Source organism: Electrophorus electricus, chromosome 1 (genome assembly GCF_041902795.1).
Source record: "Electrophorus electricus isolate QZ-2024a chromosome 1, ASM4190279v1, whole genome shotgun sequence".
In the NCBI taxonomy this organism is placed as follows: Eukaryota; Metazoa; Chordata; class Actinopteri; order Gymnotiformes; family Gymnotidae; genus Electrophorus; species Electrophorus electricus.
Genome location: NC_137497.1, coordinates 26,280,997 through 26,305,198, shown reverse-complemented (window position 1 = coordinate 26,305,198; position 24,202 = coordinate 26,280,997). Strand labels below are relative to the sequence as shown.

The 24,202-nt window shown below is 38.1% G+C and overlaps 4 protein-coding genes across 7 annotated transcripts; 1 reads left to right on the top strand and 3 right to left on the bottom strand.

Annotated features, from left to right (window-relative positions):
* The first annotated feature begins 87 nt into the window (after positions 1-87).
* On the top strand, positions 88-1,479 carry alkbh2 (alkB homolog 2, alpha-ketoglutarate dependent dioxygenase). Its single transcript, XM_081713674.1, has 4 exons — positions 88-109; positions 213-476; positions 617-815; positions 927-1,479. Exons 2-4 carry the CDS (start codon positions 221-223, stop codon positions 1,249-1,251), a joined length of 780 nt encoding a protein of 259 aa, XP_081569800.1. The 5' UTR covers positions 88-109; positions 213-220; the 3' UTR covers positions 1,252-1,479.
* Positions 1,480-1,938: 459 nt separating this feature from the next.
* bcl7a (BAF chromatin remodeling complex subunit BCL7A) lies at positions 1,939-6,450 on the bottom strand. Of its 2 annotated transcripts, none has more exons than XM_035526476.2 (6): positions 6,235-6,450; positions 4,448-4,529; positions 4,177-4,273; positions 3,557-3,730; positions 3,376-3,473; positions 1,939-2,979 (listed from the first exon to the last, which is right to left on the bottom strand). In XM_035526476.2, exons 1-6 carry the CDS (start codon positions 6,324-6,326, stop codon positions 2,914-2,916), a joined length of 609 nt encoding a protein of 202 aa, XP_035382369.2. In that variant the 5' UTR covers positions 6,327-6,450; the 3' UTR covers positions 1,939-2,913. The 2 variants fall into 2 exon arrangements, with proteins under 2 accessions (XP_035382369.2, XP_081569825.1); XM_081713699.1 differs by having other exon boundaries at positions 6,246-6,428.
* Positions 6,451-6,512: 62 nt separating this feature from the next.
* cfap251 (cilia and flagella associated protein 251) lies at positions 6,513-17,083 on the bottom strand. 3 transcript variants are annotated; one of them, XM_081713604.1, is made up of 20 exons: positions 16,524-17,083; positions 16,117-16,257; positions 15,724-15,833; positions 15,483-15,591; positions 15,310-15,390; positions 15,099-15,176; positions 14,929-14,973; positions 14,168-14,370; positions 13,694-13,882; positions 13,042-13,292; positions 12,354-12,505; positions 11,715-11,888; positions 10,849-11,033; positions 10,149-10,263; positions 9,817-9,980; positions 9,332-9,422; positions 8,880-9,023; positions 8,294-8,522; positions 7,446-7,547; positions 6,513-7,057 (listed from the first exon to the last, which is right to left on the bottom strand). In XM_081713604.1, the coding sequence occupies exons 1-20, from the start codon at positions 16,782-16,784 to the stop codon at positions 6,855-6,857; spliced, it is 3,027 nt and encodes a 1,008-aa protein (XP_081569730.1). In that variant the 5' UTR covers positions 16,785-17,083; the 3' UTR covers positions 6,513-6,854. The 3 variants fall into 3 exon arrangements, with proteins under 3 accessions (XP_081569730.1, XP_035382412.1, XP_081569740.1); XM_035526519.2 differs by having other exon boundaries at positions 6,513-7,015; positions 16,524-17,080; XM_081713614.1 differs by having other exon boundaries at positions 15,724-15,798; positions 16,524-16,664.
* A 321-nt stretch (positions 17,084-17,404) lies between these two features.
* Positions 17,405-23,604, bottom strand: psmd9 (proteasome 26S subunit, non-ATPase 9). The gene is made up of 6 exons (XM_027009322.3): positions 23,333-23,604; positions 22,613-22,715; positions 21,156-21,349; positions 19,326-19,427; positions 19,101-19,189; positions 17,405-18,614 (listed from the first exon to the last, which is right to left on the bottom strand). Exons 1-6 carry the CDS (start codon positions 23,456-23,458, stop codon positions 18,587-18,589), a joined length of 642 nt encoding a protein of 213 aa, XP_026865123.1. The 5' UTR covers positions 23,459-23,604; the 3' UTR covers positions 17,405-18,586.
* Positions 23,605-24,202: the final 598 nt, after the last annotated feature.

Sequence of the window (24,202 nt, the reverse complement as noted above, 5' to 3'; positions counted from 1 at the left end):
GCATATTTAATGCTCTAGGCACCGCTCACTGAAAATTAGTAGTTATGTATTAGGTATAATTAATAATATGTATAATGACAGTCCAGTCTCTTCATTTTTACACATAAAGGTATATTTTCCAGGTCATTACATTAACAGAAGTGATTGTGCCAATTTATACAATCCCTTGGGTCTCACCTGGGCTTTTCTGTATATTTCCCTGATTTGAACAGGTGCCAGAATGAGCAAGAGAGCAGCTGTATCTGTGCGAAAAAACAGAGTGGAGATGGAGGCCCTACCTCACCAGTGTACTAAAGAAATGTGTGAAGACATAATTAAGGATACCGATGAAGATGCTGAGGAGGAATTCCCTCAGCCTATCCCTTGGCAAAAGATCGAGGCAGAAGGGTTGGACTGTGACTATAGCTTACTGTTCTCCAAAGTGGAAGCTGACCGGATTTTCTACCAACTGGAGGATGAGGTGGAGTATTTCACAGGTATTGATGGCACAATACTAGCATTTTAAATATAATGATAAACTTCACTGTTTTTGTCATTTTGAGTGTTTATCAAATGATGCATACAAAGTTTGGTGGGGTTTTTTTTTGGGGGGGTATTTTGTTTCCCACCCTTCTAGGTGACAAGGCGAAGGTGCAGGTGTTTGGGAAATTGCACAGTGTTCCCAGACAGCAGGCTACTTATGGAGATGAAGGGCTGATGTATTCTTTCTCTGGAGTGCATCTTCTAGCCCGACCATGGACACCTACGTTGGAGTATGTCCGTGATGCTGTCACCAACGTGACAGGGCAAACCTTTAACTTTGTCTTGATAAACAGGTGCATATCCACCAACACTAAATAATTCATAGACACAGTTAGTTTGCACATATATTGCTACGAATTTGGATTCTTTTCTTGAAACCAGTTGCTAGTGTTCTTGTTCCTCAGGTATAAAGATGGCCTGGATCATATAGGTGAGCACAGGGATGATGAGCGGGAGTTGGACACCACATGCCCCATTGCTTCTGTGTCTTTTGGGGCTGCCCGTGACTTCATCTTCAGGCATAGTGATGTGCGGGGTGGGCAAAAGAAACGCAAGATCAAGCCTGTGAAGTTGGAGCTGGCACATGGAAGTCTTCTGCTCATGAACCCTCCCACCAACACATACTGGTACCATAGCCTCCCCGTCCGGAAGAAGGTGAAGATTCCACGGATCAACCTCACCTTCAGACACATTGTTCAGGGGCACAAAAGTACGATTAAAAGGGAATGATTGTTTGTGATCGTGTCTGACACCAGAGTGGAGTGTTAGGAACTTTATCATTTTCATTCAAGTCTTTGAGTTTAAGCACTTAACAGAAGGTGGCACAATGCTGAGTCACTGTCTTGTCACGTTTTGTTTTTGTCTTGAGTGTTGATAATGACTGATGTACAGTACTATTACCTTTGTATTCTATAACTCCAAAAGTTATTGTGAAGGTCTGGTAAACAAAGAAACAAATTCAGGATTACTCAAAGGAAATGTATTTTTCATATAAAACCAAAAACTACATGTGGAATAAATAAATGAAACACAACCATACTTCTGTACAAGACATTTCTAATGCAGAGTGAAAAAAACACAAAAAAAAAAACCAAAGGAAAAAAAAAACATGGTCCCAATGAGTACGTTTTTGCTAAAAGGTTCAAAGATTGAACTACAGAAGGCAATATTTTGGCGAAATATTGTGGCAAAATCAAAAGGGTAATAACGAAAATGTTATTGTATAAATATATACATATTTTTGCAAGCAGACACATCCGAGTGATTTTTCTAAAAGTCATACTTAGTGTTCATATGCCAGCACTGCTGGACCGCGTATGAGGTATTTGCACAGCTGTCTGTCCATAACCTGCCTGTTAAAGTCTAATGAAAATCACTTTTTTTTCCCCTTGGACAGCTACACAAGATAACGGCAGACGCTTGCCAGAGAAAGACAAAATACTTAATGAATCTGATGGGTACGTGGTCAAAATGATGTACTTGTGCAATGTAGACTTTCTAAGTTTGTAGTGCTATTGAAATGGTGACCTGCATTTCAAAGCTTTGTACTCCATAAACTGTCACAGTTTAGTCTATACATTAATGGAAAGGGTTTTGCTGGGACATAAGATTGTGAAACACCAACGCGGGCACTTAGGAGGTGTGTGTGTGTGTGTGTGTGTGTGTGTGTGAGAGAACAAAGACTAAAAGACAAAACAAGCTTATTTCAGTAACACAAGGCACACAACCTAGCAGGACGTATGCTACAAGCTACAGTCTTCACAGCAGAACGTGTCCGAACAGAGCTCTCCAATGTCTTAACCTGTGACTAGTACCACTCACATGACCTTATTTGTTTGACTACCTATCTGTGGATTAACAAAAAAGAAAGTAAAAGAAACATTTCAGCTACAGCAGCAGAACCCATCAATTTCAACATGACTAACAGTGTGTTGACCCTCCTGAGCAAAGAAAAAAAACGTGAGAAATATTGTTTGCTTCCAAACAGCAAGTGGCAGTTGATAGTGATGACTAAATGAGAAGTCCATCTATGGCAGTCGCTTTGCCATTTTGGAAGGGACACAGACATGACCGATCTAAGCACAGAGGAAGTAGCAGGCGGTGATGTTATGACAGAGCAAGCTGTTCTAGGATCAGTGCAATGTAAAACCCCCCACCCTGACGTCTCATAACTTGGTACTTTACTTTATCCTATTAACCAACTATAATGAGACCACAAAACTCCAGATTTTCACCCTGTCCATTCTGAAGGGTGACTGCAAGGGACGAGTGTGTTTCTCAGGGAGAGGGGGGTAGATGAGCAGAGAGATGTACAGTTTAAAGGAAAACCAGTCGATGTACACAGGGAGAGGAAAGGGAGATCACTAGAGTGTAACAGTTGGTAAAAGACAGTTAGTTTTCTTCAGAGGAAGAGTCTATTTTGCCTTTCTTGCTTGGAGGAGCACCATCTTCCAAATCCTGCCAGAAAGAGAGCAAACAATTCCCAGGAAAAAATGTCATTATGACCATTTCAGATAAATGTCAATAAAATAAATAGAGGGGTCAAAAAACTGACCACTATAGCCATGTATCTGCCAGTGGACAACAAATAATCCCACAGTAAATACTGGCCATTTGTAAATGTGGACCAAACATCAAAATTGGTATGCAATCCATTATATGAAAAGTGAAAACAACTGATGAGTGTTAAAAAAAAAAAATCATTAAAAAAAAAATACATTGTAGCATCATGTCCAAGTTAGTCTCAGAGAAATGGTAAATAACTTTCAATAGGTAAAGCAATTAATTTGATCCTAATTTCAATCATTATGTAACACAACTGACTACTTTGTGTATCTTAAACTTTAGTGTAACCTGAGCAGCTTTGGAGGAATCTGTAAAGTGTTCGTGGTCTCCCTGTGACTTGCCATCCCGCTTGGATGTTGTTGAATCTGACGAGGAATGATTTTGTCCTAATAAGAGAGTTAAATTCAGTAAAACATTACTTGAAACCACACAACCATAGATAAATGTCTAGTTAGTTAAATTAACTAACCAGACTTGCTGTCCTGACCAGACAAAGACTGTTTATTAGGAAACTGTTCACTCTTGGCCTCATTGCTGTCACTCTGTGATGTTGCCATAGGTTCAGGGGTGGGGCTAGTGTTGTTACTGGTCTCTTGCTTTAAGGGGGAGGAGTCAGCGATGGAGCTCTGATTACTGTTGTCATCTGTGGAAGAGAAAATGCAATTAAAAGGACAGACACAAATCAATGATGATGCTACTTTTGTTTGAGCTCATACCGGAAAAGGCATAATTCCAAACACTGTAGAACTCAAGTCGATTTAAAGTCTGCTTGTTTATTGTCTGATAGCGCCCTCAAGTGGTAACGAAGATTAAAAGGTCCAATAATTAAAAAGTGAATTATACAGATATGCCAGTAGTCAAAGAATGATGTTCAATATGTTTATCTTAACAACTCAAAATGTAAGTAGATGTTGAATGCTAATAAAATCAACCAAGTGATTCACTAAGTGAAATGCAAATTAAATGAAACGCAAAGAGATTCAATTCAACAAAAACAGCAGCTACTGATAAAGGGCATAAAAAAATGCCATAGATGTGAGTTTCCTATATAGCTCTGTACAGTAAACATACGACAAGTCATGTGACTACCATGCATGTCCATCATTCCAGGAGAAGAACTATTCTCTGGTGTAGTAACTTCAGAGCCGTACTTATCATCCTTGCCCTTCTTCTTGTTCTTGTTTTTCTGCCAAGGAAAATTATTTGACTGCAATCATTGATGTTTTCCTCTGTATGAACTGCAAACCTACTTTAGATAAACCAAAAACCTTAAGAATATTTAATAAACAATATTTCACAGCATCAGCCACAGAAAGATCAAGTTGTGGGAAAGTAGATGTGTGTTTATCAACATACTTACATCATCAGACTTGGGTTCCATCACTGGCACCCACTTGTAAATTCGCAAGGACGTGTCCCCAACTGTCACCCATTTCTTCTCCCTGAGGAACAAATCAGCTTTATTTTAACCCAGGTTGGAATATGTCTCATGTGATATTGGCCAACTATATCTAGACCCCTCAGAAAATATCCGCACTTAGAGAGGCACCTACATTCAAAATATTAACTTACATCTCCATGTCTGCCTGCAATCTAAAAGCATTCTGTATTTAATACAATTATGAATAAATATAGATAACAAATTTAATGTGTCCAGGGGTTGAACAGAAGTCATTAAATATATCACATAACTAAATGTCAGAGAAAACATATCAAACTGATGTAGATGTCTTAAGCGATTTCTAGGGGGATCAATAAGGTAAAATATTGCAATATTGTAGCACATCCCTCCACCATTTCATCAACAGTGGGCTTCCTGACACTGTTTATTGTAGTCCAACAGAACCAAGTTGTTTCAAATGTCTTTTTTTTATAACTGTCTGCGGTGTTATGTATAGGCTTTAAAAAATGACCATTAACATACTAAATTAATCTAAAATCTCCCATTAAAAGGCTCATTAGCCAAACTCTCCCACCTGTTTATTATTGTTATTTGGCCCTGCAATGGAATATTAAGATGCAAACAGTGGGTATTTTCACAAACTCACTCACTCTGACAAATCAAAATGAAGTAACCCCATCTTTAACCAAGTCGCATGGAAGAAATAAGCAGTGACAAACGTGTCATATAAAGCGCAAGATGCATGATCTACAGAATTGTTCAAATACAGCAATATTTTTTTACGTGTTTACATTTTGATCAACAAACCTTTCAGTCTGAGCGAAATTTGAAAGGTACTGCATTTTCCACATTTAGTTGGAAATTGATCCAAATAGGCTAAACGTGAAAATATTCTGAGGTACTTTTTAATTATTATATTTGAGGTCAATTCTTGAGGGTAAAACAGGGGGTATATATTACGGCTGCTACATATTCCACGCAGAATACTTTTCAGTTTACAAAGCCCTCTAAAAATAAAAAAGTATACATGGTATATGCTAAGACTTTAATTTGCGATCCTACAATAAAATTCATTTGAATACATACTATATTTAAACAAATGCAAAATATATACTATGGACATAATTGTTCATACTACATTTAAAGTCTCCTAATTAAACATTTCTAAAATTAAACAGATCTTCGTGATTGTAAAGGTTTAGCCGCAATCTACCGCGTACAGGCAAAGCTTGGTTGCGTGTCTATGTTCCCAGCCCCCACCGCACGCTTTTTCTTTAGCCTACAGTTGAACTCCGAGCGCTGAATTTAAAACCCCGGGAACGTATAAAAACTATTCTCACTCAAGAGCGCCGTCGCTGAGCAGCAAGTCAGTCACCGAGATGAGACTAATACCGTTTCCACCGTACCCGCATCGCCGAAGTGCTCTTCAGAGCTCAATCCAGCCGGCATTACAGGCTCAAACAGAAACGGCTTCATGTGACTGCAACGAAATGGCTTCTAGGTTCAACCCACATTAAAATTTAATGGAAAGAAAATGCACTCTCACAAGTAATCGATTTTAAACGGACGACAACATCGTTAACTGTGCGGAGAAGCGCAGCACACCTGAGCGGACGGAGTAATCGGACTGAAATTGAACTCGATAAAAGCCCCGCTTTCGTTTCATTTCATTGTTTCTTGTCGTTTCTCCTCCCCCCACAAGCTGGGCTTTCTGTTCGTTAATGGGTATGTCCTCTTGCTCTTACCATTTTCGTACTTTTTCAATTGCGGCCATAACCCGCTTGATGTCATCTTTCGCCCTGCTCCGGGTCTCCGCGCGTACCGACCTGCCCGACATTACGGCTGTTGGTAAAAAATCTTTTTAGCTCGCCGGCTGTTTAGACACAATGCGAATGCACAGCGGAGGACTGAGGTGGGGTTGTGCGCCTGCGCTAACCACAGAGCAGCGTGCCCTCCAAGCATGAGACGGTCAAATAAATGCACTGTTGCCGCACGAAAAGAAGCGATTTTTCCACTCAGTGTTTTTAATCCAGAACTTTAAAACTTTGAGCGTAAACGACTGTGTAGCCTAAACAACATTAAATTACACTCAGTCTTCACTATGGAAAAAAAAAAGAAAAATCCCGTCAATAGCATAGCTCAGTGAAGATGTTTATTTCCCCTAAATTCCCTTTTGAAAATTGTATGTGAATATAAATGAAAGCTTATGTTAATAGTGAAAGACAACTAAAAACAAAATCAATCAAACATATTAAGACATGACATTTTAAGAATATACCTAAATATTTTTGGTTATTTTTTTCCTGAAGCTATTCAAGTACTCCAGATAAAAAAGAGCATGTTGTTTGTGCACACAGCTAGCGGCTCACATCTGCTCAAAAGAGTCCTTACAAGTGATGGAGGATGAAGAGTCCTGCTCAGGGGGGAGCTCCTGAGTGGCAACGTGGAATCCTAAAATGTCTGTGGCAAATGTGTCCGCAGTGATGTCTGGGGGCAATTCACTTTCCAGGAGTAACTTGTCTGTTTCTAGACACATTGGCATAGAAAATGCACTGGTAATGTTCGAAACTAACCCCCCCCACACACACACACACAAACACACATAAAAAAAAAAAAAAAAGTGTATAAAAGTATACGTAACTTTTCTGGCTTCATTAGTCTTATAGTTTTTGTTTATTTAGTGATGAATGACAAAAATAAATTTCTGAATGTGGGTTTGCAAAAAAATGCAAAGAGATCAGGAGATCTAAAACAAGTTAACTAGCAGGAGAGATCTATTACTCCTACATGCTGGTAACCATTTCCAAAAACACACTGACTACCAACACTCAATTACTAATGAAAAATACAGAATGAATAGTTAAACCTAAACAATGAATGTTACACCATCCCAGGAAAGCAGCTGTGAAGCTAAAGTTAGAGGACAATATATTCTTAAACTATCTGTAAAACATACCTTTACACTGAGATATCCTTGCTTCAGATCGCCCTCCTTCCACATTAAAGCCTAACAATGTCATGAAGCATTCTCCCAGCTCCTCCTCGGTCATGTGCTCACCTAAAAGCAAAAGAAAATAAGCTTCAGTGACACATTGCATTTATTTAATGCCCACCACTTCTGTACAGAAACTCATGTTAGATGCTATATCTAGAGTTATTATACCTTGCAAAGGTGGGTGACAAAAACAAATATATAGTCTTAAAATGTGACATTTGTGACTTATTTTTTGATTGTGTTTTTTTGACCGAACTCCAGCTGTTTTTCTTAAATTATGGTTTTAAGAACTAACCTCTGGTATATTGGTTGTCTCATTTAGGTAGTGATTAGACAACGAATGAACATTTGTATATTTGTAGCTATGCTTTCAATAGCTCATGAATTATTATCTCTTTAATTTAAAGTGGCATATTTGTGAATAAAACATAGAGGTATGTTCGTTATTAAGATGTGTCCTTCATATGCATGCATAACACAACCTTGCCAATAGCTTTAGTGCTGAAAAACAACACTCCTACATATACATTTATATATATGCTACTAAAGGGGATTTAACAGGGTTTTGCAAAGCTTAGCTGATTTCTCCACTGGACCATATTTAAGCACAATGAGAAACTGTAAGTCTCTCAATACAAAATTTATTGGCAAGGATGATGATGGCAAACAATTTTGAAAAGATCTGGGTTAAATAACAGTAAAGGTACCCTTAAATAAGCCTCATTTAATGATCCCATAACACTCTCTTAATACCCCTTAGATGCACTTAATTCAGCATATGGTAGTAGTAATGCAACCTATAAAGTTACCCCTGGCCTGTAGCAATTCCAGCAACTCTTCTCGGGTGATAACTGGCCTGCCGTTCTCAACCACTGCCCCCAGAACCTGGAAGGCACTGCACAGCTCTTCACTGGAGGTGCCAAAGGCTGGCCGGTGGTTGACAAACAGTTTAATAAATTCTTCCAGGTCAACATCAGTGACATGATTTCCAGTCTCAGCATAACGGCTGAATTTGACCTCGTTTTGCATGTCCTCCAGCTAGGACACAAAAAGCAATAAAAACAGGACTATAATAATAAAGAATGTAACAGAATATTATGCTCTTTACTTTTGCCAAAAATAAACAATTGCAAAAAAAGCCTCTCTGCATTCAGTCTTTGTGCCTGGCCTTAATTCCCATGCAATATTATTGTCTGAACTTGTTACACCACAGATAAACTCTACTCATTTGCACAGGAAAACAACCAGCTCCATATATAACTGTGTCACCCATGCTGGGTAGAGTCAACACAGTGCCATGCTTAAAATGGTGTTTTTTGAGAAATGTATATGACACAACTGATGCATGTCTTAGTTCATTGGCCTAGTCAACTAGTGTCTGTAAACACCTATTACCTCTTGCTCAGTCGGATAGAAGCCCAGCGCCCTCATGACAAAGGGCACTTCAGTAAGAGGGATCTGAGTGGACACACGTCTGGTTTCCATGGAATCGATGCCCTGATTTCGCAGCTGACAGTAGTAAAAGAAATCTTCCATGGCCTAATGGGAAAATCACAGACTTTGGCAACAAGAAAACGTAGTATTCCTAACAGGAGCATACAAAAATTATTATGTTAAACTGAGTGTTGTTTAGTAAAAAAAAATTGAGGGGACACATAAAAACAGCTCTATTAGCTAATGGGACAAGCAGGCCATTTGTAATCGAATAATTCTTAACGGAATAATAGGTTTTATCATTGCTTCCATTAACATTGAAATGAAAATACACTGTAGAGAAAATACACTTTATATTTATATTCAAAGGATTTTTTTGTGATTGCAAGTATTAAGACAATTTAAGGCCTTACCCTAACAAGCTCTCCATCTCTACCTCCTTCTAAAAGTGAGTAAAAAGGAACCAGGTCTTTTCCTCCCAAAGCAGCAGCAGCCTCTAATGCACTACAAAGGCCGATAGTGAACTCTTATTGGTTGAACAATAGGTGACCACAACTGAGAGACGGGTTTACAGTACATTCTATAGGTCATCATAAAAGACCATTCATCTCAAACAAAATTTAGACATTACATTTACAGCACTTGTCAACACTCCTATCCAGAGCAATGCATGAGTATGACAGTACATTTGCTCTGTGGGAGCTGAACCCATGACCTTGGCATTACTAGCCCCTTGCTCTGCCTATTCTAGAGGTGCCTGAGTGAAAATATGAGTTTATAGAAAAAAATGACATTGATTAAATCACAACCTTATGTAGTATAGACACTTTTACCAAAAGACTAAGTATGGTATGTGATGTATGTATGCTATCTCCACACTGTTATCCTAGAGACTTACGAAAGGCTGATCTCCCATGAGAAGACTGTCTTATCCACTCCACCAGCAGTGAAAACATATCTGCCATCATAGGAACAAGCCAGACTGGAGACACCCATGGAGTGGCATATCATCGCTGAGGACTTATATGGGTTCCCATCTAGGGGCAAAATTTGAAGCCCAACCTAGATCAAGAAGAGGACAGACACACATACCAAATAGTGTATACAATTTTGAAAATAGCAACTGTAATTCATAGACACAGTCCAGCAACAATGTTCATACATATCAGAAGGGATCCAGATATCTATCTTAATTTAACTATTTTGGATATAGGTCAGACCAGCCCAAACCTTGTCCTGTGTTATATAAGCCATGTAGTAAGAATTCAGATCCCCATCTTTAGAAGGTGGTAAAATCAGCATTCTCTTCATAGGAGAACCATATGTGGGTCCAAGGACTGTTTTTCTGCATACACACAAAAATTAATGAATGGGTTTCCAAACACACATTCCTGCAAAACAAAACCATTTATAAAGTACAAGTGACAAAGTTGAAATTTTAATACATCCACAAATACAAATATTTCTTTGGCCAGTTTATCCAAACCATACAGGGTAACAACTCTCACCAGCTCTCCTGTTTATCCAACCCTTATGGGGTAACTACTCTCACCAGCTCTCCTTTTTATCCAAACCTTACAGGGTAACCAGCTCTCCTACTGCTTTGCATAATTTGCGTTAGCCCTCCTCTAGTCCTTAATCTGCCGGTTTTATGACCACATAACTGCTGATGGTTTGATATTCTGTGGGGCCAATCCTCAACTAAGCAGTGACACTGACATGGCTTAAAAACTGTGGTGTTTCTGATAAACATAGTGCCAGCTAAACACCCAAATACATGCCACTATCACATTACTGTGGCTGCTGAGTTGATGATGGTCACTTCTGAATGAACTCACACAATTGTTAACAAATATCCCAAAAAATTCTTAATCCTTACTGAGATCATTTTCAGTGAAGAAAACTAGTTGAAAACTTTAAGAATATTGACCTGCACATCTTTGTGGTGACATTGAATAGTTTCATCTTGTAGTGGTTAGACGCGGTCAGTAAGAAGTGTTCAGTGCTTAGAGGCGGATACCAGGCCATGCACATTGGCACGGCACTTTGTTCAATGCGCTCTGAGCTCAGGATCAACAGCTCATCCTTCTTGCTCTTCTGCAGATCATACTCCACCTAATGAGTAAGAGAAATACCAGTCTTTTTACTTCAGTATGTGACAACAGGGAACACAGAGTGACCGAGTAGTAAAATGCGTCACTACGTCATTGAAGCACTGAGATCACCACGTCACTGTCTGAAGCGGCTAAAGCAGGTTTGGAAGTAATTAAAGTGGAAAAGGACAGTTTCACTCCTGTGGACAGTATTCAATAATTAGGTGATGATATGAACTATTTGCAATGCTGGTTTGCAAAGGTCTGTGTTCATGCACAGAGAAATGTTAATTAAGAAAACAAGGATATAAGGAAAAACTTTTACTTCTTAACTTGATTGTCCTGATAGTCAGAAGGCAGCAGAGCTGTTCTGTATACACGACAGCAAGCAACAGCTTTTTTCTTATTATATCAGAGATGCACAATCAAAAATATGGCTTTATGTTCAGAAGGGGTTAGTGGCTAAGGAAAAGCAGTACAATACTATAAAGCAACATTAATATATTCAAAATGCCAACATGAATTTCTGATTTTGTTTAAATATTTTTATGTCAAAATATTGCACTACAAGATATGAACTTATAGCCCACGAAATCTTACATTTGTTTGGAGTCCATTCCCATTCTGAGTATGACTCTTAGTATAAGATTCTTAGGTATTCTCAGTATAACAAGCAAAAGTCCAATGAACACAGGATTCTCACCAGTCTGCGGTCTATGCCAAGAGAGAGCAGACGCGGCTGCCTGCTGTCCAGATCCACCCCAAACAGCAGGTCCTGGATGGGCTTGTAGTGAGAGCGGTGCTTCCCCAGGTACTTCCAACTGAGCCCACCACCTTCCTTACACAGGTGAAACACCATCACGGCCTTTCCAGTATCCTGGAGGAAAAACACAAAAGCACAGGAATTAAACCTGCTTTACAGTTCCATGACTGTACTTCTTGTTCCTCCCTTCCTAATAGCCTTTCCACATCCTATTTTAATGAATTAATTTAACCATCCTTGTTTAGTTTCCTGGTTAATATACTGTATAAGTGTAAAATAAATAAATTAGTACTATGGGTAGTAGCATAAATAAATCATACTCAGCCTCTGGAAGCAACACTTTTAATAATATTCTACCAAACCAGACACCAAGGGAAAAATAAACAGCATAAATTGAATTACTAATTGCTTATTAAAGTCTCATATAATTTACATTTATATATTTTTTTCATATAATTTATATTTATATATATATTTATATATAGTTTTGCTATGAAAACAATAAAAATAAAAGAATGGATTGCAACGGGTTGAATAAGAAATCAGTAGGTTTAACCAGTAACTGCAGGGTACACTAACCGCAGTGGCCAGAAGGGTGGAGTCATGGGAGAAGGTGAGATGGGTAATGCAGTCCTGACTGTACTGAATACTCTCCTGTTCTTCTTGCTGCAGTGTATAGGTATCTAGAATCTTCACTGCCCCACTGACAAAGCCCACAGCCAGGTAAAATCCTGCCAAATACATCAACAAATTCGAGTGATTCCTAAACTACCCTGCAAATATCCTCAGAATATCCTGTCACTCAGTTGCTGTATTTCCACAGAGATTTTCTGCTGTCAAAAAAAAATACTAAGAGCTCGACAAAAACTTTGAGGCTTTTCTGAGGGGAAACGGAGGAACAAATCTGTAAGTTGTTTCCAAAATGACAATAGTTCAGGATTTTTTAAAACAAAGACATAACCAGAGCATCATTTGATATGTGTCTTTATGTCCTTTACAAAAAACCTAGTGGACTAGACAAATGACGACATGTTGATAAACCTGAGAGTTACATAAGACATAGAACGTCTGACAATGTTTTACCATGTCTGTAATTGTAGTTTAATTCACTTGCAGTTCAATTCCATTCTAAGTCAGAAAGCTTAGAAATATAATAACCTAAGTTCTTGACCTGAACCACTGTGGCAAATTAAGTTTGATCTTGGCATTTGCCAATTATGTCTATTTTTTTCAGCCACTCCACTGTCTAGTAATACATATGAATTACCTTGAGGATCATATGTGATGCACTGGATCTGCTTGTCCGGATGGAAGTCTCTGCTGGATATGACCACTTTTTGCTCATAGTCCCAGACCTTCAAGATGCCACTGTGACTGCCCATAGCCACCAGCGGCTGTTTGGGGTGGCAGGCCACTGTGTGTAGTGGACCTTCATGCTCCCTCAGTAAAGTCTGTGCCACACTGCCCCGTCTTGTCACATGGACCACAGTTGCACTAACCGTAGATATGACAAAGTTCCTATAAAGTGAAAAGAGAGACATTTAGGAGCTGCTTATACTTGATATTATAAAGAAATTACTCACTAAATTAAATTTAGGTGATGCAGCACATGTGAAAATTGGTATATTTGTTCAGTGATTTATATAGTTAATTTAGTCACGGACTAATAATCTGTTTATATATAGTCACTGACCCTAAATTTACTATCTAACTCTAAACCAAAAAAAAAACATAAATTTGACCTGTCCCATAGTCATTCTCAGTTTGAACCTTTAACCTCAGCTGTCTTCAAAACACTGGTTAACATTAAATGTGTCGTTCACCCACTGACCAAATTAACACAACAAGCAGTATATGGCATGTATATAATTAACTCAGTTCAACCTGGTTTGTTGGTTTACTGATAACATGGCTCTTACCTAATGACAAACTGCTTGGCATTTACAGTGCAGTCTTCTTGCTGTTCCAGGCTGTTATTGAAAGGTATGTCCTTTGAAAAGGAAATGGAAGCAATGGGGTCCAAATTGAACTCGCTGCACCAGGTAATGAGCTTGAAGTTCCCGTCATAAAATTTGACGCGGCCTCTCATGTCTCCTGTTACAATTAAACTGGAAAAAAAAATTGAAAAATGGATGGAGAAGATAAAAATCACATACATTCGATGTGTTTTTCTGTATGACTTAAAATGGTAATAAATTCCATTAAAGCCTCAGATAACGCATTTTGTTTTTTTCATTGAATAAAAAAGTCGACAGGAAAACACTTCTGGAGACCGTTTCCAAAAGTTAACTTTGTAAGCTTTACACAGGCTTAAAAAAGTGTAATTCATGTCTCATTATATCACAATGTTTGTGAATATGATGGATGTTCACTCAAAGGGGTAAGGAGTGTACCTGTCACACATAGTTAGTGTAGTAATTCCATCCTTCTGCAGTGGAATGAGTTTGGTAGCTTTCATTGCGTTGGGCTGGCATGTGGAAGTGTCTCTCAGAGACTCCCACAGCACCAGGTTCCCTGCCAAGGTAACTGAGAAAGCCTGAAGACCCGCAAAATGGAAGGCTGACTGGCTCAGGGAACCCACTACCTTGCTGAATGTCTATGACATGGAAAAACAAATACCAAAATGCGATGCCATATCTGTACCTTCTATTCATTCTCAATCTTTGTGACTAACAATAAAAAGACATATATTGGTAAAAAGTAAAAAATGGCACTTTCATTTAGGAGGTTTTTTTTGGGTGGGAGGGTGGCTAACAATTTGTACAACGTTAACTCTTTCTTTATGGGTGCTTTTATTTTAGTTTTCTGTGTAAACTTAAAATTAATTCACTGTTTGCAGTTTGAAAGTATTGGGACAGATATCTGAAGTATATAATGGTCTAGACTGGATTCGATGCTTCCATTTGCAGTTGCTGAGCATGCTTTGAGTCAGAGACAAGAGTGAACAGACTGTATTTCTGTTTTTAACCTTTACTCGTCTCTGGCATCTGCCTCTGGTGTCAGTCTGCATTAACACACATGGAAACTAGAGAAAACCTATTAACTCATGTTTGATTAATGAACTCACATAATGAACACCATAGGGACTTTGTAAAATAGATATTAATAATTATGAAATAGATGAACAGCAATGATAACAGAGCCTGCGGCTTACCTTATCTGATAGTTCTGGGGCTGTATATTCCATAATTTTCTTATCCTGAGTGGAGTTTATTATTAAAACAGGAAATCTATTTATCTTGCACAACTAACATATTTTTAATAATATATTGTTCAAAATATTTTAATTGAATAAGTATACAAAATGCAACACATATTACATACCCAGGTATAAAAGAGGACATGACTTTTACTGTTGCTCAGAAGTTGAGAGCTGTCAGTAGGGTTGAATAAGATGTGATTCTAAAAAATTAAGGTTTTATGAATTAATCAAAAACTAAGTCTTAAAAATAATCTTCACATGCAAACACTGTCGACCCAGGATTGAATACTTTATTAAACTCATACAATCCAAATGCACAACATCTTTACATACCTGGCAACCATGCTCTGGGCTGATGTCAGTCTGGCATGTGGGACCTTCACCTTCGTTAGTCCAATCCCAGATACAAACTCTCTATGATCAACATTAAAATCTACTGTGTCCATCAAAGCAATAAAAAACAATACAACTGATGCAATAGCATTACATCAAATCCAATGTCTAACCTGCACTCTTCCGGCTCCAACAGTCGCAAGATATTTTGAGTCCTTTGACAGTGCAAGTGCAACTACACCTCCCTCAGGATGACAATCAAACAAAGTGAGTACAGGGATCCTACAACACAAATAATTCCCCACATAATGGCTCAATGCACAAACATTTATCAACACATTGATTATAATCTCCTTCTTTCCAGAATGGGACCGAAGAATCTCAGATGAACACATTCTGATTGGTGGATTATACCCTGTGAATGAGTCCCACACGATAACAAGGCTCTCCTGGCCCTTGTCAGCGGTCACCAGCCAGCGTCGGTCCTCACTGACACACAGGGAGGAAATAGGGCTGCAGTGACCCTGTGCAACACACAAGAACCTGATCTTGATTGTGAAAAGTATAGGCTACAGGATTAGCTTGCACTGATGCCAACCAAATTCTACTATTCACACAGTTTTTAAAAAGGTAAGGTATAATTGCTAACAAATATGGGCTAGTTGGAATCAGTTAGCATTCTGCCATTACTTTTTATTTATTATTGGCATATGTGGGCTAGGTTTGCTTTTGAATGGAACCTCTGTCACATTCAACTATAAATACTTTTTAAGCATAGACAAAGCTTAAAATATTGTAAAAACTCACTTGCAGAAGACGCTGAGAATTGGAGGCGTGGTCATGTATGACAGCTACATTGGCACAACCATACAGCATGACAAGTCTGTCTTGGTCCAGAAGGCTGAATACAGGTAGAGCCTGGTTGATCCCAAAAGCCCAGTCTAGAATCTGCAACAAAAAACAACACATCAAAGGTTTACTTTATTTAAGTGTACATAAAGACTGAATATGCAGAATGATACTGTTAATAACCATAAGATTTACTTTAATCCATAGTGACATGCAGAAGTCACATCAGATCTGTTTTTCTGTGAGCATTTAAGCACTGTATCTGATAGCTTCCTCAACTTCTGAAATATATATATATATATATATATATATATATATATATATATATATATATATATATATATATATATATATAAATTAATTACCAGGGGCTGACTTTTTACACTTTTGTCCTTGGTCTTTAGTGACAACGAGGTTGCTGTGTAGACTTCTGAGTTTGCATGTTCATCTTTAGTTTTAGGACTAGATATTTTATGTTCATGGTGCATTATTTCTTTCCCCTCGTTCAGCATTGGCAGTTGGCTGTCTCCTTGCTCGTCCATGGAGCTCTGCTCGTCCGCATGCTGAGTGGTTTCCTCACTTTCATCAGAGACAGTTCCGGTGTGCACTCTATCCGCAACTGACATTTTTCACAGGATTAGTAGCCAGCTAAACACCTTTTTAGGAGAGAAAAAAAAGGCTCTCCACAATTTCGTGTTTGGTTGGTTAGCAGACGAAGCTAATTTAGCCTGACATCTACAGCCAGTCCTTGAACAGTTTACCAAAGAAAATAATAAACAAAATATAATTTCCAAAAAAAAAAAAAATTTCTTCAGTTGACTAACCGTTTTAAAACAATTCTGGACTGTTCCACAACGGAAATATGGTAACAACTACAAACACCCAGCGACACACTTCGTTGCCAAAGCGTATTGTTGCTAAGAAACGGCTTATACCCGGGGAACTTCACTTACAATTGAGCAACTAGGGGGCGCGCATCGTCAGTATCCCCAAAGGCGCCTTGGTAATTAGTGGGAATTGTGTCTCGAGTTAAGCAAATGGTATTTCATGACTTGATATTAACCATACAAATGCAGCCATCCCCGTATATTCTTGCGTTTGAAGAATGTGTGGATCCAGTGTATCACTATGGATTGTATGCATTTTCATATAGGCTTAATGAAAGGCAAGGAAGTCATAAGTATAAGAAATATTTGTTTAGGGTTGCCACATTCAATATGGAAAAATGAGACATCCCACCCCAACGCACGCACACACATTTTAATGCTTTTAAGCCATTTTCAGCTTATATGGATCTACAGTGGTATTCTTTCAACATCTATACAAGAATGATTTTCAATATATGTGGAAAACAGATCCATAAACACACATTCTGGATTGCTTTATTACTAGCTAAAATGAAAGCATGGGGAATTAAAAGTGAAATAAAATGTCTGAAGCTTAACCCTATATTGATTAGAAGAGCGGCCCGCTTGAATCCTGTCTGCCTTTCACACCAGTACTTATACAGCCTCTTGTTTTACAGGTGTACATGTGATTGAACACAATTTATTTTTAAAGTGAGCATACATAGAATTGCTACTTTGATGTGCAATCTTACAATGAGCTTGCCTTTCATTCTCCCATACACTGATGTTTTCTGTGGTTCCCCATGGCGTTATCCTCAGCACCGTGAAGACGTAGCGTATGTATGAAATTATATGTAGAAAATTAAAAATCTAAATTTAAAATTACAAATGACAGATGCCATCTCCAGACTGACGAAATACTAAGCAGGCCTGGCCCTGGTACTAGAGTATACTATTATGTTAGATTCTTACCTCCTGTTTCTTACAGCTGGGACCATTTCCATTATGCAGTAAAGTGAGGCGTGCTAAGCACTAACAGGCAGACCTAACAGCTGTGGAAGCTAACAAACATGGCATTAAATGTCAGAATGGAAACCAGCAGTGGCCCAAAGGTTAAGCATGAAGGTGGACAGACACTGGGGACAGCTACTATCTTTCCTTAATATTTGAGACAGGACTTTAAAAGAACAAAGATTACCTTCTGTTACTCAACTAAAATTTCAATACGTTTTACACATTCTTTCAAATGTAATGATGCAAAAGAAACAAAACAGGAATGCATTTTGAAATTTTATCAATATTCCAGTGCTGTGAAAGAAATCCTTTTGAAAACACCAGCTATTTTTTCCCCCACACATGCCATACAGTTCATCAAATACAAATGTCTGTGTGTGGTTCAAATGCACAAATGTATGGTCAAAGTAGTCATAAATTTGAAAATAAACCCATACAAATAAATTGTTTTGTACAATGTAGAATGTTTTAAGTCACTTAGTGACAAAAACGTGTAATGGCTGGCCTGAAGATGACCTGTGGCTAATGTTTATGTCTGAGCAGTTCTTGAACTTCCTTGATCACAGTCATCTGGGGAGAGGTACTATGTTGCATCTGTTGACAGAAAAACAAAATTTTAAATGAGCCTAATGAGCAGAGCTCAGACTGAGTTTTATCCAGACAGGTCCTGTTCCAAGAAACATTAGATTTAAACAAAATGCATTCTAGGAAACATGTCCAAGCAAAATGTCCAATTATTGCTATATTTGCAATGTTTTTAGGTGTCTTGAGTGCTAAAGTCCACAAATATAAAATGATATTTACTTCTTTCAGAAACATTTAGGCTTGGCAATATCATTCTTCATCTTAAATCACTACTGAAACACAAACACTTTATTTAAAATAAAGAATTAAATAAGATGAGAATATATTTTGTTCTACTTTGAGCATATAGTTCAAATTTTATATTAAACTACATGACAGTTAAATGAACGCTAACACAGCATGTGTTAAAGTGAGGAAAAAGGCAGAGAGAACACTGATTGAAGGCAGTACAAGTCTGGACCCTGAATCATGTAGAACAAAAATGGAAGTAATTACCCGAGTAGACCTCTGCCAGACCAGCGCTGTGGCGTCAAGCCAAGATGAACTTTCTGTCCTTTCCGAATCACAGCAACACTCAGGGATTTCTGAAGAATGGATAGAAGATTCTAAGTCACAAATCTTGTTATGTACATGATATGGAACTTCACTGTTACATGGAATGAAAAGGAAAGAATTCTGAAATATTTCTATTAGGTTTAGGACTCTTTTCCTTCCACATACCCCCTCACTATGTTGCACCACAGATGCGATGTTTTGTAGGTTCTGGAAGTTGCTCGTGTTGACGGAACCAAACTCAATGATCTCATCACCAGTGAGTAAGCCCTGAGAATAATAAAATAATATAATAAAATAATATAATTAAACAACTAATTTCAACATGTGGAAGTAATTTTTAGGCTAATAATGCTAATGATAACAACAAATGCAAATTTATATACTGCTGCATGGTGAAATAATCATGTGGTCAAAACCAAAAGACCATTAAGACCATCAATACCATTTCCTTAAATTTAGTAAAATGAAAAATCTAGTAAAATGAGAATCCCAATGTCCAGTATCTCCACAGTAGTCTCGATTGAGTAACACCAAGGTGTGGTGTAGAAAGCCTTCCAGCATGTTTTTATTTAATAAAAAAATGTACAAATATATTTACTCCATTTTTGTATAAAACAAAAACATAGAATGAGTAACTCAAATAGTGTTATAAGGGAACCTATCAAGGGCAGAGCACAAGTGCTAAACATGAAAGATCAGATACAAGCTGCAAAAATTTACAAAGCCTACACTAACCAAATACACAAAACCACTAATGTAATCCCAGTAAAAAAAAAACAAAACAGAACTTTGTGAAAAGCAAAAAGGGTAAATGAATGTTAACAAATTTTATTTAATTCTGTATTTGAACCACAAACATATTTCACATGATAAAGAGTAGTTAGATGTGTTGAATGTATCAGACTGACAGGCTCTTGAAAATATGCTGTATGATTCCATGAAAATGGGCTAGCTAGCCTAAGAAAAGAAGGGGAATCTTTGGATGTATAGTATGTTAGCAGCAGAGTGTGAATGAAAGTGAACAAAAGCAGAAATGAAAAAGACAAGAAAATATGTACAACTTAATAAATAAGTTGTTTTTACAAATAATTTAGGCTACTAATCTCTGGAGGCTTGTCTGACTAGTCCGTCGAAAGTGCACGAACCATTTTAAACCAGATGATCCACATCATAAGTAAGGCACTCACTCCCATCAATGTAATCTTTTACACCAGCCATGTGAGGCACATAGCACTGAAGCAGTAATGTATGCGGAAAGCTCAATCATAAATTTTGGATCCAACAGTTTCTGCCCAAAAATGGTACAAAATTAAGTATTCTTGATATATCATGCAATCTAGGTCTATAATAAAAAACAAAATAGCCAGACTAGACTATATTTTACTCAGCAGCATTAATACAAACCTCAAGAAAGGTCTAGACTTAAACGCTAACTATTCTTCCTTTTTTACTATTCATTAGTATTTAAACTAATGGATAAAACAATAACAAAAATAAATTGTTTTAGATTAAACCATGCACAGAAAACGCAGTCACCGCTACTGAGTTGTTAACAGATATTTTATTACCGTTTCCATGGATTAGACTTCTGTAAAACTCACCCTAACTCCCTTTGTCACTGACATAAATGTAGGTGCTGCTTCATTCCCGCATTTATAACATTGAAAACTAAGTCTGATTGGGTTCACTCGACATATGTTCACTACACATTTCTACCAATCCAATAATGATGCAGTCGGGGCATAGAGACAAACTACAGAAGTGTTTGTGATGTATTTGATCCATCATTCACATTTCAAATAATATCAGATATGCACATACATAAAAAAGCAAACAAACAAAACAAAACAAAAAAAAACTTTTATCGGCAAGGAAATGAATTCAAGTGCCAATTATGATAATTGGGAAAATGCTGAATATTGACTCCGTTATTATGCTGAATATCGACTCCGCTTATGACTTTCATGACCAGTTAGACAGGGAGTTTAACCTCACCGCCTGATGAGCAGGGGAACCCTGTGTCACAGCGTCCACTCGGGCAAATGGAGATGGCAAGGATGACTCTTGTTCCATGCTCTCCACTTGAGCTTCTGCTTGGTCCTGCTCTCGTTTAGCCCTCTCTCTGGCATGCAGCATGTGAAGGGCCTCCTCAATCTCTACCATGACAGCTTTGTGGTCATTCTGCAAACCTTACAGATGCAGTAAAACTGAATATTAATACACTGCATCGCCAAACATATGTGGACAGCCCTCCTAATTAACATGTTTGAGTGTATAAAATCAAGCACACAGCCATGAGATCTCTGTAAATACACGTTTCCAGTCGAATGGGTTACATGGAAGTGCTCAGTGACTAAACATAGCACTATCACGGAATATCATCTTTGCTAAGAGGTTGTGAAGCTTGTGCCCTACTAGATCTGCCCTGGTTAAATGTAAGTGGTATTATTGCAAAATGGTGCCTCTAGCAGCAAAAACAGCTCAGCCACGAAGCAGTAGACATGCAAACTCACAAAGCAGACCCGCTGAGTGCAGGTAATAATCAAATATCCTCTACTGCATCACTCACCACACAGTTCCAGACTGCCTCTGAAATCAATATTACCACAAGAACTGTGTATTTTGAGAGTCATGAAACTGGTTTCCATGGCTGGGAAGCTGCACACAAGCCTAGGATCACTATGGACAATGCTATGCATTGTACAAAATGGTGTAAGGCATGCTGCCAATGGACTCTGGTGCAGTGGAAAGGTGTTTGCTGGAGTGATGAGTCATGTTGCACCATCTGGCTGATGGATGAATCTGGGTTTGGCAAATGTCAGGAATACACAACCCACTGGAATACAAAGTGCCAAGGTTTGGTTGAGAAAGGATAATATTGTGGGGCTGTTTTCAGGTTTTGGACTGGGCCATTAGTTCCAGAGAAGGGTAATGTTAATAACTAAATTACAAAGACATTTTGGATAATTATATGGATAAACCTTGTGGCAACAGTTTACAGAAGGATGTTTCCTGTTGCAGCACAACTGTGCCCCTGTGCACAAAGGGAGGCTCATAAGTACATTGTCTGACAAGTTTGGTGTGGAGGAACTGACAAGTTTGGTGTGGAGGAACTCCAGTTGCCTACACAAAGTTGGAAGCCTCTTTAAAAACCTCTGTGATTAACTGACTGTCGATTGTGAGCCAGGACCTCTCAGCCAACATAAGTGCCTGACCTCACAAATACTCTTTTGACTGAATGGCATAAATTCGCCCAAACACACCCCAAAGTTTTGTGAAAAGCCCTCCCAAAAGGTTATATGGTAATTCATATATGAAGGTCAGATGTCCACATTCTTTTGGCCATATAGCATAGGTGAAATAGATTTAAGTCGAGTGCAGATATACTATTGCCAGCAACATGTATTGAAGTGTGTATATATTTACTGCATTGCCATTGTATAATTACCTACATGAGATACTGTGTCTTGCTGTTCTGATCTGGAACAAATCCACATCTGAACGAGGATAGCCCTCTACATCAACTAGAGGAGCATGCATTCCCACATCACCTTGCTGAAATGTGCACAAATACAAAATTTTAAAAATACAGTCAATTCAGGAATGGAGTTCACTTTACTGGTTTACTGTAATAATTACTAAGGAAACTGGTACAGGTACTTCATAGACTCCAGTTTTAATAGGCAACATTTTCAAATGAGGCATTTACTAACTAAACTACCACAACTCATTTTGAACCAGTGTTAGATGTGTAGCTAGCTATATTAATATCCTTCTTACACACAATAAAAAACAGGCTTTCTAGGTTAAGCAAGCTAGCTAAATGTCGCACATTGGTCAATCTTTGTAGAGCTATGTCAGCTGTCAATTCTAGTATATCAGCCGACATACGACAGCTAGCTAACTAGCATTAGCCACATGTGCTAATTGTCCACTACATAGCTGTTGGGTAGCATTTCACCAATGTCTGGGGTTGATTAGAAAAACTAGCTATTACCTACTAGTTACTAGATACTAGCGTTAGAACATGACCCTACAGAGCATTAAATCACGGAAAAATATCACTATCAAACATAACACAAGTTTGCATTTACAAGCTAGATGGGTTAGCTATGAGCTACTAGCACACTGAAAATCAAAGTTTCATTTTACTTATTATAACACAAACTTACATCTTCTAGCACATCGTAGTATGCTTTGATCTGTTCCTCAATTTCATCTTTTTTCTTAATTAGACGTTGTACATCCTCTACTGTAATCTGTGGTTTGTCGTTGTTATTTTCCTCCGTCATTCTCATGGCTGACCTCTCCTAAAACTACATATACGGCTCGCAAAAAGGGACAAACACACTTTCGGAAAGGCGACGTCAAAATCCGCCCAGTGCCTGTCCTGAGCTTCTCGAGACAGTGAAATTTGATTTCCCATGAATAAATGAATTTAAAACATAAATGTGCAACGCAAACATGAAAATTTAAATTTGTGGTTTAAAATAAAGGTATCATACAACCATAAATACATTCATGTGTCGTAGAAATGCAGATATATTCATAAATATGTAGTTATGAGCATAAATAAATTTGTATTTTTTCTACTTTTATTTATTTCTAGATTTATTTACAGATTTCTTTGTCCAGTCTATGCAATGAGGTGGGCCACATTAATGCAATTCTAATGAGCCAGCGGTCAAAGTTGGGCAGGAAGGTGAGCAGCATGGCGGACCAGACACAACTAAACTGTACGTCGATAGAATGAATGTGAACAGACAGCAGTTCCAGCCGACATGGCAAATTAGACTCTCTCAGATTCTGAGATGTCGGGTTGGCATCTATTTTTTCAGCTCAGTTCTTCAAAGTCTAAAATCAGTCTCTCAGCCCGAATTAGGACATGACTGTTGTCCAGTCTTAACTCATCAACGTCAAATGTAACTTGTATAGACACTCCACTCGGAGCCTCTGCCATCCCAGAAGTAGTTAGCTAGGTATACGTATGCTAGGCTATTAGGATGTCTTCTTGCTGTAGTAATACTATACGTTACTACGTG